The sequence below is a fragment of the Amblyraja radiata genome, chromosome 26, assembly GCF_010909765.2.
Source record: "Amblyraja radiata isolate CabotCenter1 chromosome 26, sAmbRad1.1.pri, whole genome shotgun sequence".
Classification (NCBI taxonomy): Eukaryota; Metazoa; Chordata; class Chondrichthyes; order Rajiformes; family Rajidae; genus Amblyraja; species Amblyraja radiata.
Window position 1 is genome coordinate 17,419,330 of NC_045981.1, and position 12,432 is coordinate 17,431,761.

At 43.5% G+C, this 12,432-nt stretch overlaps 1 protein-coding gene across 1 annotated transcript in view; it reads left to right on the forward strand.

Annotated features, from left to right (window-relative positions):
• ccdc40 (coiled-coil domain containing 40) overlaps positions 1-12,432 on the forward strand; it is a 62,356-nt gene that overhangs the window by 14,598 nt on the left and 35,326 nt on the right. Inside the window, exons 6-8 of the mRNA XM_033044344.1 lie at positions 510-654; positions 5,364-5,467; positions 9,258-9,341. Of these exons, the coding sequence (XP_032900235.1) occupies positions 510-654; positions 5,364-5,467; positions 9,258-9,341 (333 nt within the window). The remainder of the gene's footprint in view (positions 1-509; positions 655-5,363; positions 5,468-9,257; positions 9,342-12,432) is intronic.

Genomic DNA, 12,432 nt, shown 5'->3' on the forward strand with positions numbered 1-12,432 from the left:
AGCCTGTCCAACCCCTTAAGAATTTTGTAAGTTTCTATAAGATCCCCTCTCAATCTCCTAAATTCTAGAGAGTATAAACCAAGTCTATCCAGTCTTTCTTCATAAGACAGTCCTGACATCCCAGGAATCAGTCTGGTGAACCATCTCTGCACTCCCTCTATGGCAATAATGTCCTTCCTCAGATTTGGAGACCAAAACTGTACGCAATACTCCAGGTGTGGTCTCACCAAGACCCTGTACAACTGCAGTAGAACCTCCCTGCTCCTATACTCAAATCCTTTTGCTATGAAAGCTAACATACCATTCGCTTTCATCACTGCCTGCTGCACCTGCATGCCCACTTTCAATGACTGGTGTACCATGACACCCAGGTCTCGCTGCATCTCCCCTTTTCCTAGTCGGCCACCATTTAGATAATAAATCTAATCAGTTACCATATAACCTTTAATCAATAATTATTTTAAACAAAGTTGATTTTATATATTTGAACTGTGTAAACTTACTTACAGATGGTGCAAGATGAAGTTGCCTTAGGGACTGCTGAAATGCCACCAAGGAATGTAAATTTGACGGTTGAGCTAGTTGATTCCCAACAGCCGATGACTGTGGAATCCCAACGTTTAGCACTTGTTTATCCAGATGCATCAAATAGAGGTAAATTTGGTAGCTTGGCCTGGTCTTTGGCCTCCTACCCACTGCTATGCTAGAGGCCCAAATGAATGGCCACTGCAAACACCATTGTTGTCAGGTTTAGGACTGTGTTCAGACAGTTTAGATTATACCACCTCAACAATTTTACTCAACCAGGAAATTCCTATTGCTTGCCACTTTAGTTCTCCATCTAGTTCCCTCTCTGACCTGCCTTTGTCCTTCTGCCTTATTACCAATGCTAACTTGAGGAACACTACCATATCTTCTGTCTATGAAATTTGAAGCCTTCTAGGCTGTAATAAATTCCACTACTTCAGTAATTTGCTTTCTCTGTCTGTAGCTGAACTCTCTATTTCTACTGCATGTTCCCTATTTGCAACTTTGGCTCAGAATTTCTCCCTGCATAAGCACAACTTCACTTGCAAGGCATATATAACAGCATTGTATTTCACGATATTTTATCTTCCTTGGTCAGTATTGTCACTGTCTAACTGCCACCATTAACCCCATAGTAAATCTGAACCTGCCCTGTCATAAATATTCAATTTGTTCTATCTAATCCTCTCTTCACCTTCTCTGTAATTTAAAACTAACCTTTTCTTCCTTTCCCAATTCTGACCATCAGTCTTCAATCTGAAATGTTCTGTTCTTTTAACCACAGTTGCCACCTGAACAGCACTCCTTATTTCATATTTCCAACATCAGCAGCTATTTTTAGTTTAGTTTAGAGATACAGCACGGAAACAGGCCCTTCGGCCCACCAAGCCTGCACCGATGAGCGATCTCCGCACACTAACACTATCCTACACACACTAGGGACATTTAAAAAAATTAATTAACCTACAAACATGTACGTCTTTGGAGTGTGGGAGGAAACCAAAGATCTCAGAGAAAACCCATGCAGGTCACGGGGAGAAAGTACAAACTCCGTACAGACAAGCACCCGTAGTCAGGATGGAACCCGGGTCTCTGACGCTGGAAGACATTAGCTCTACTGCTATGCAACCTGCTGCCCTCAATTTTGATTTCCGTTTACTCAACCTGATTCTGTCAAATGTCTCAGATTCCTATCCAATTACCAGCTCATTAAGGATGCCTTTAACAGTTCTGGCAGCTCTGTGCAAAAGAATATATGAAACAGGAGCATGTGAACCAATCATAGTAGAATAACATCACTAACCCCACCCCATTGTATGATTCATACTAACACCCACTTCCTACACTGGTCAGTCTTGGATGCGGTAACGATGAACTGACAACTAACGACCTGCTGTAACATTGTATGTGGGTACTGATTAAAGATGATCTTGAACTTCAGATTGTGTAAATTGCTTATTTACATCGTGTCATTAGGCTTGGAGTAACCCACTGTGCCCGTTTACCGGTTTTTATTTCTGTTTATCAGTTTTTTTTCTTGATTCGCTATGGCTCAATCATGCAGAAAGCCTGCACAGCTTATTTTTGATTCCAACATCGGCGAGCGATGGAGGCTCTTTGAGATTGATTACGGACACTACATCAATATTGTCCACCGAAATGAACCAGACGCTGTCAAGGCTTCCCTCTTACTTAACCTGGCGGGACCCGAAGCCATGATGAGAGCTCGGACTTTTGAATACGCACCAGCTGTCCAGGACGACAACGATCAGGTAGTTGTGCCTGCCGAGTCTATGCATGACCCTAATGTTTTACTGCGCAAATTCCGTGAAATATGCGACCTGGGCTTCCCATGTGCCATCATCGTAGACGATATCCTGGTTTATGGCAAAGACACAGCGGAGCATGACAACAACCTAAAGCTTATCATTGACCGGGCACGTCAGATCAACCTGAAATTCAACCCTAACAAGTGCAAGTTCAGTGTTCCAGAGGTCACCTATGTCGGACATGTATTCACTCCTGATGGTCTCAAACCAGATCCGAAAAAAAACTGCTGCCATCACAGAGATGTCAGCCCCCACCGACGTGTTTAGCCTGCAGCGATTCCTGGGTATGGTGAACTATCTGGGAAAGTTCATACCGAACCTCAGCGAACTGAGTTCGCCTCTGAGATAACTGACTCGAAAGGATACTGCCTGGTCCTGGTTCCAGCAACACCAAAAAGCATTTAATGCTTTAAAATCGTGGCTGACCAGCGCTCCCACCTTGACATTTTTTTACCTGAAGCGCCCTGTGACAGTTACCTGCGATGCCTCACGATACGGGCTTGGCGCCGCCTGCCTACAATCATCTGCCGATGGGACTTTACGTCCTGTCTCATATGCCTCCTGCACCATGACGGACACCGAACAGCGCTACGTGCAAATCGAGAAAGAGCTGCTGGCTGTGGTCTTCGCTTGTTCTAAATTCAAAGACTTCGTCTTTGGGAATGTTTTCACGGTCGAGACAGGCCACCAACCTCTGGTGACCATCCTCAACAAACCTATCCACGCAGCATCTGCACGTCTGCAGCATATGATGATGCAACTCCAGCGATTTGACTTCAAAATTGTTTGCAAAAAGAGTAAGGACATGCTCGTGGCTGACACCCTCTCTCGCGCACCACCGGCATCCAACGAACGGCACCCCTACGAACGGGACGAGTTTACGGTTCTCTGCATTGACTTTGTTCCCACAAAACAATTGCGCCGCCCAGCCGAACACACAGCCACTGACCACTCTCATCCATAATCAAGAGAGGCTGGCCAGACAGGCAATCCAGCATACCACTGGAGGTGCAGCCGTTCTTCTTAGTCCGTGATGAACTGGTCATACAGGACGGTGTTATAGTTAAAGGCCACAAAGTCGTGATCCCTTCATCACTACGTGACGAATACTACAAATAGGCACACCGCGGCCATGCCACGCTGGCCCACGCACAGAATATGTTTTACTGGCCTTGCATGGCCAAGTACATACGGGACAAGACAGCCTCGTGCCCCATCTGCAACAGCCTGGCGCCACACCAACAGAGACAGCCCCTGCTGCAACAAACTCCACAGCACTGCCCTGGACGTTGCTGGCGGCAGACATTATCGAGTGGCACGGTAAACATTATCTAGTCCTACTTGACCCCTATTCTAACTGGTTCGAACTGGATTTACTGCCTTCTATCACATCAGAGATGGTAATTCAAAAGCTACAGAAACACTTCTCCACATTCGGCGCAACTGTCCGCTTGCAAACCGACAACGGAAGACAGTTTACCAATCACGCCTTCAAACACTTTGCCAACCGATGGAATTTCCACCACGTCACGAGCAGCCCCGAATACCCACAAAGTAACGGGCTAGCTGAACGAGCCGTCAGAAGCGCTAAACAGCTAACGGAACGCGCCCACCTAGCCAAGTCAGATGTGTATCTCGACCTTTTAAACCTCAGGAACATAGCTAGAGACGGGGTCCTGGGCTCACCAGCCCAACGTCTGATGTCCAGGACAACAAGACCTCCAATACCAATTGCCCAGCAGACGCTGGTGCCACAGGTGCTGAAGCCAGCCACGATCCAGAAGCGTATCCAGGAGAAACACGACATCCAGAAATGATCTCATGACAAGCCCAGCAAACCACTTAAACCACTACTACCAGGCCAGGTCGTCCATTTGCAAATTCCTGTGGAACATTCCCGTCTAGGTTGCGTTGTTGGCCCGTCCGAAGAACCACGATCTTACCTTGTTGTACCGTCGGAGCCGCCAACACTTGCTGGCTGTGAAGGAACCACGCCCACCACCAGCCGATCCTTTCGCTATGACTAACAACAATACTACCTCTCCCGCATGCTCCTCCTGTCGGCCACCACATGTGTCCCCTGCTGCTTTCTCACTTCCGGGTTCACCGCCTCCCTCTAAATTTTCTGGCGAAGGGGGAGAGGGCTTGGTCCGTACGCGTTCGGGCCGTATTAGTAGACCGCCTGACAGATATGACGAGTATGTTTGAATTCTAGCTGCACGTGTGTTTAACTATATTCGCTCTTTACGGGGAAGGATATAGATTGGTTATTGCATGTGAATCAATCATAGTAGAATAGCATCACTAACCACACCCCACTGTATGATTCATACTGAACCCACTGGTCAGTCTTGGATTCGGTAACGATGAACTAACAACTAACGACCTGCTGTACCGTTGTATATGGGTACTGATTAAAGATGATCTTGAACTTCAGATTGTGTAGATTGTTTATGTACAAACTCCCCATTCCATTATAACCAGAAGTCTATTGACCTGTGTTGAACATTATCAATAACATCTGAAGTGTAGAGAATTTGAAAGATTAATCACACTTTGAATGAAGAGATTTCTCCTTATTTCTGTTCTAAATAGTCAACTTATTTTGCCATGACTCCATTTGCTTGATTCCAGACCTAGGGGAAATATCTTCCTTCCATCTATCCTGTTGAGCCCTCTAAGAATTGTGTATGAACCAATGCAGTCACCACATATTCTTCTAAAAAACAGAAAATAAAGACCTAACCCACTCAATATCTCCTTGCATGACATAGCTGCCATCCCAGGGTTCACTCTAGTAGGTCTTCACAGGACTGCCACTGCAGTAGAGTATAACCTTTTTCACGGAAGGAAACTGAAATTATACACAATATTCCAGTGTAATTTGTAGTAAGATATTTTCACTCTCGTACTCAAATCGTCCTTCACCAGGTTTATCTGTGATTTGTTTGTTCTATATTTTCTTTCTTTCAAGGGTGTTGAACATATTTTTTCCTGTTTGCCTAGGCCTTGATATAGAATGTCGCCCCACGGTAGATGAGTCAAACGTTGAAGAAGATTTGGATACAGATGAAGAACAAGCAGAATTGATTGTGCTTGACCCAGATCATGTAAGAAAACCTTTCGCATTAGACAAAGTATCTGTTTCAGAGCTTCATGATCGTTATTTTCAAAATCATTATGGGTTGCACTTTAAATTACAAAATTGATGTACATTTATCATAACAAAATTTTTAAAAAATGTGTATTAAATAATATAGTTACAAGAGGCATAGATAGGGTAGGCAGTCAGAATCTTTTTCCCAGGGAAAAAATTAGAAAGATTAAAGGCAAAGTTTAAAGGAGACTAGTCTAAGTGGGACCCGTTGGGTCTCAGTCACACGGGAGGCGTGGGTGGGGGAGGGAGGCGTGGGCAGGGAGGGGGAGTGGGCAGGGAGGGGGAGTGGGCGGGGAGGGGTGTGTGGGCGGGAGAGGGGTATGGGGGGGAAGGGGGGGGGGTGTGGGTGAGGGAGGGGGGTGTGGGGGGGGTGAGAGCTTGGAGAAAAGACGGGGGAAGTGCCATGGGGAAGGGGGGCAGGAGTCAGCGAGGGGGACCAGAGGGGAAGTGGCTGGAGCTGGGGGGCAGTGCGCCCGGCCCCACCTGTGCCCGGCCCCACCTGTGCCCGGCCCCAGCCCCAGCCCCACCTCACAGCCGGCCAGGCTCTGGGCCGCTCCACACTCTGCTCGCTCCACTCCTTTAGCTTTATTGTGACAGAGGCGCCGGCCAATCAGTTCGGCGATGGTGCGCAGGAAGTGGCTTCGCCGTCCCAGGTTACTGACAGGAGAGGAGACCAATCTGCGCACGTGCGGCTTTTAAGATTTTTAAACCTTGCTAACCTTTACAATAGACCAGCGATCGGAACGAAACGTGTTGCACTCACAGCACAGGAGAACGGCGGGTGAACTGGCGAAAAATCGTAGCGCTATGACATACCGTTTTTGCGCAAATAGAAAAACCGCGCAAACTGAAAGTGCACAAGATCAGAGTTTTAGTTATGTAAAGATAGATATAGATAGATAGATGTGTGGGCAAGTTTTTTTACACAGTGGACAGTGGAACGTGCTGCCAGGGGTGATAATGGAGGCAGATACGATAGTGGTGCTTAAGAAGCTTTTAAATAGGCACATGGATATGAAGGAAATTGAGTCATATGGATCATGCGCAGGCAGATGAGATTAGCTTCTTGGCATCATATTTAACACAGATATTGTCGGCCGAAGGACCTGTTCCTGTGCTGTACCTTTCTATGTTCTATATTAAAAATATGTTATTATGTTATAAACCAAATAATCCAAATAGTAATCTGAGGAACTGATAATTCACACCTGAAAATATAGACTTTCTTAGGTCATAGGGAATATTATGTGGAAATTATGATGCCAACAATGCCAAATTAACCTGAAATCCCAGACTCCCCACACAGACCCATTGACTGTAGCAAAGCCTACAAAGTGAAGTTAAGGGGCTGTCCACTGCGGCGACCTAATTGGCGAGTTTAGAAGAGTTTAGGAGAGTTTGAAAAAATGTCATGTTGAAGATCTCCTTTGACTATGTAGAAAACCTCCTTCGACCTCCTTCGACTATGTTGAAGACTAGCTTCGACTAGCTTCGGGAAAATTGGACACCGAATAGTGGAGGGTGAAGACGACCTCCTTCGATCTCCTTCAACCTCCCTTCAACTATGTAGAAGACTATCTACGACTACCTTTGATTACCTTCGCCTACCCTCGATTACCTACGAATAACATGCTGACCTACTACGACCTACTTCGACTAAACCTACGAGTAAAAAAAGTATCGATTTTTTCCATGGCGTCCTTTTTTTACTCGCGGGCATTTTTCAACGTTGAAAATTACACCGCGACCTAGTTGAGGCCTCGAGTACATGGGGACTACTCTCGAGCATGAAGGAGAGTTACAAAGACCTCCTAGGACCTCGTGTCGACCATGCTGCGAGTATGAGTCAAGGGCAAACTCGCCAGAACTCGCGGATCAGATCGCCCAAGTGGGACAGCCCCTTAACTCCATTTACAAGTTTGCAGATTACACCACGGTAGTGGGCTGGATTTCGAACAGTGACAAGACAGAGAACAGGGAGGAGATTGAGAGCTTAGTAAGATGGTGTCAAGACAACAGCCTTTCCCTCAATGTCAGAAAAATGAAGGACCGATCATTGCTTTCAGGAAACGGGATGTAGTACATGTCCGAGTCTGCATGAATGATGATGAACTGGAGATGGTTGAGAGCTTCAAATTCCTTGACGGAACTATCACCACCTTATGTGAGACGCAAATTTATTAAAATTAATTAATGCGGCCTCATTATTACAGACAAACCTAATGCCTAGAATAGTATCAGCACATAATTGATTCATGTTAAAACATTAAATTAATCACAAAATCTTTGGTTACTCCCCCTCCCACCACCTCAACCAAGAAAGTGAAATAATTATGGCGGGCAAATGGTGAATCAAAGAGATTTTTATTGGAGAAGTAAAGAGAACAATACACGCGAATAGGGGAAGGCTGACCCAGGACTCAATACTTATACTAGGGCACACCCCTAAACCTCGTGACAACTCCTTCTCACCATTACCCAGTCATGTGACCCTACCCCCGCTGCCGAGGGTTCGCATAGTAAGTGGCCTAACCACCGGGTGGCGCCACATCATGAAATTTTCCTCAGTAGGTGGATTAGTATTGATATATATATTGTTCATTTAAAATATTGGTTGAAATGAAGCTAATGGACAGCTGAGGAACCAACCGTTTTCATCTTCTTATGGCTTGATGCATTCCAGCTTTTCACATTTGTTTGGCTAAACATGGAAGTCAGATGTGGACAAGAGGTTGAATGGCAGTGCATCTGACTTCCTGGCTTTGGACACAGCTGCATACTTTTTAAAAGGCCCAAATGCTCATCTTCATCCCAGGATTGATTGAAGTATAGAAGGATTACTGAACCTGTGGAAAAAGATTTGTTATAGAATCGTGGAATTATGCAACACAGAAACAGGGCCTATGAGGAACAAGCTGCCTCTCTGATTTTGTCGTTTGCCTGCATTTGGCCGATTATTATTCTTAGCCTTTCGTATCCATGTACCCTCCCAAATTTCTTTTAAATGTTGTAATCGGACTTTATTTTGCACTAAATGTTATTACCCTTTATCGTTTGTCTGCACAGTGTGGACGGCTTGATTGTAATCATGTATAGTCTTTTCTTTGACTGGATAACATGCAACAGAAAGCTTTTCACGGTACCTGTAACAATAATAAACTAAACTAAACTAAATAAACTGTATCAAGGGGTGTTCTACATTTCATCTTTAGTTATTTAAATTGAATGGATTGTAATATTTATAAATGTCCCTGGCTGTTAGAAGCATTTAAAAACCCCTCAAAATCCCTCAGCAAAGAGGAGCTTTTAAAGACTGTTAGGATATTTCGGGCACATGGTCTCAGCAGGCAGTGCAGGTAGTGAATCCATGCAAGGTATAGGTTCTGCATAATTTAAACCATTACTTTGTTATGTAACATGGGGAGATTTCTGGTTTTCTTTAACCAGCAATTCAATGGTGTAAAACGTTAATCTGGAAATAATGGGTGCACATGTGCATATAGTTCTGTAATAATAACCAATTCTGTGTACTTCTGTAAAATCCACTCACATTTTGGTTCTGTGAAGAGAACACCTTTGGTTTGCCACATCAACAGACATAACATTACATTATAAGTGTGAAAATAGTTCCATTCTCAGCATTTGGCATTACTTTTACAAATAATTTGTTTTACCTTTACTTTTAATTTCAATAAAATGAACATGTAAATAACCTTAAATAAATCTCTCTTTTAATAATATAGCCTCTAATGAAGCGCTTTCAGGAAGCCCTGAAGAACCATCTTTCAAAGCAGTTGGCCAAGTTAACTCTGGAGCTGAGGGAATTGGTAAGTAGCGTAGCATAGTCCTTCTTGCCTATATATAACCAAATAATATAAAATGTAAATTATAGCTGTCCAATGTTAATAGATTTCTATCGCAGTAATGGGTATCTTGTTTGCTATATTTTATTTTTTGATTACAGATGTTTCAACTTGACAGCACTTTACCTGAACTTAAAAGTTTGAAACATTATTCGATCGACACTCATGCAATGATACTCTGTAAAACAATGTAACAAATAGCATTTAGTACTTTTATCTTGCAGTAACAAAAATAAGTTTTTAGCTGTTAAAAAGAACTTTGTATTAAAAAATAACTCGGTGTTTCATGGAGGGGGCCGTTAGATGGTTGGAGCGAATCCCTTACTCGGTTATAGCAGCAAATTGGCAATAACGGACTCCAATCACCCTCCTATGGTCTGATAACGAGGGTTATCTATGTACTGGAGGTCCTAGATTTTAGGTGAGAGGAGGAAAGTTAAAAGATTTGTAAGACAATTTTTTAACATGAACAATGGTAGTTGTCTGGGAGCATATTTGCGCACAACATTTAGGATGCATTTAGACTGGCACATAAATAGACAGGGATGCACATAAATAGACAGTGATGGACAGACATAGACTATGTGCAGGTAGATGAGATTAGTTTAAATTGGCATCATGATTGGTACAGATAATGTGAGCTGGATGTTCTCAGCTCAATGTTCAAAATGCATTTGAAATATGTGCTCAGTTGTGAGCCAGTTGTAATGACAGCATATTGTTGGAAGCTTGGTGTATGCAATGTGTTTGTGTGCCAGAAGAGGTAGGTGGAAACCAAACTCGAAGCACTATTCTGCCGGGATCTTTACGAATAATTCATCCAAATGCTACAATAGTAACTAAAACTCCAGTAATCTAGCCACAGCTAATTCATAATCAATCCTCACAGCCTCCTCACACCATTATAAAAATAAAAGTAACTGCAAGATAAACCTTAATTTATAAATTAAATTGTGCTTTATTGCATACTAAAGTCAACTAATAACATGTAGATTCTCTGCGTGACCTACTCAGTCCTCCTTCAGTAAAGCAGCATGGTTAGTGGGAGACATTGGAGGCATTTGCAGACGGTCTTGGAGGATAAACTCATTCAGCCCTGTGTCTTGAAGGCACAGCTGAGTGCAAAGTCATATTGGCATTAGACGCAGGATTCCATGCTGCTTGGCTGATGCATTAGCCAGAGCACCATTGGAGTGGCAATAAAGGAGGGTGGATGAAGGCATGAGACACTGCAGATGCTGGGACCGTGAGCCAAACATAAAGTGCTGAAGGAGCTCAATGGATCAGGCAGGATCTGGGAGGGAATGGACAGGTGACGTTTCGGGTTAAGACCCTTCTTCAGGCTTAATTTATTGAGTCTTTATTAATTCAGCCTGAAGAAGGATCCTGATCCAAAACATTGTCCGTCCATTCCCTCCCCAGACCTGTCTGACCCACTAAATTCCTCCAGCAGCTTGTGATTTGCATTGGAGGGTGAATGTTCTCTTCCTGTGAAAGAGAGCTATTGACATTTCCCAGGAGCAGTTAACAATTCTGGTTATCTATGAAACCAATTATTAAACTGATTTTGCACCTTTCTAGTCCTGGAAAAGGATAAGTATATCTATTCATTTGTTTTGTAGGGAGGGAGGAACAACCATTGGGACATTCTTACACCATTTATGACGTAAATCAGAAGAGAGTGCAAGGGGAAGGGAAGGTGAAATGTTGGAGAGTGGACTAGAATTCTCATCCTTGGTGATTACTGTCGCTTCAGAAATGCTATCCCATGACTCTGGAGTTTACAAATGCAAGGGGATTCCACCTTTAGGTTTGCTTTTACATCCTTTGTTTGTGATCCATCCAAGTACTGCAAGCGAGGGGAAGTTTTTAGTGGCTGTCGTGCAAAACTATTTGAGTGATGTGAGAAACAAGATTCAGTAGCTGGCAGAGTGTGCAGGTTTTTATAAATGTGAGAAAGCCTTTCAACATTGCTGATTTTGGAGCAGGAGGTAGAGCATGTGACCATTAGATGTGAGTATTAATTGATAATGTTGGTATGTGATGTGATGTAGCAAAAAGATTTTGCCCGAGGCTGGCAGTGCAGCTGTTTCCATTACCTATCACCACTTGAGATATCAATGAACTACAGTAGATCATTGGAGTTTGTTCTGCCATTTGCCACCATGGCCTTTTATACCTTCTGCCTGTGTTTGGTGGGTTTCAACGTGCCCTGCAGGTGGTACAAGATAACTTGCATTATTTCCAGATTCTGGTCCACTCTATTACAGCATTGGAGAACTTTCGAATCAACTGTCCACCGTATTGTGCCATTCTTTAAAAATTTCCAAAAGTAGCTCCAATTACTACCAGGCTGGAGTACTTCCTGCATGTTCAAACCATCTCCTGTTTCAGGTGAAGGCTGTCTTTAACTGTTGCTGATCTGTCACATTTTTGAACTTCCACTGGTGTGTTTTGCATGCTGATGTGCTGTGGCCCATATTTGTGGCTTAAATGTTCATTATTCTTATTACTCGAGTGTGTACGTGGTGGAGGACATTTGATACATAGAACAATTCATTGTAATCAATTATCCAAAATCTTTATTTTGATGATTTGAAACAAACTATTGAGCCAGCTCATGCTGACAGCTGACATAGACACCAAAAGCTGAAGTAACTCAGTGAGTCAGGCAGCATCTCTGGAAAAAAGGAATAGGTGACCTTTTGGATCGAGACCCTTCTTCGGTCTGAAGAAGGGTCTCGACCCAAAACATCAGCTATTCCTTTTGTCTAGAGATGCTGCCTGACTCCAGCTTTATGTGTCTATCTTTGCAGTAAAACAGCATCTACAGTTCCTTCCTACACACTCATGCTGACAGCTTACTGGCATATTCATAGAGATCTCCTGTCTAGCAGCAATGTGCCTGTCACCAGACTTGCAAAATAATGAATTCAATGGTTTTATTTAACTTTCATATCCAGCCCTTCAGCCTTATGCTAGCCACTCAGCATCACTCCAGTGATTTGAAAGAGACCTCCAACATCGGTTCAGAAAAGTCTTTTTTTTTTTTGCA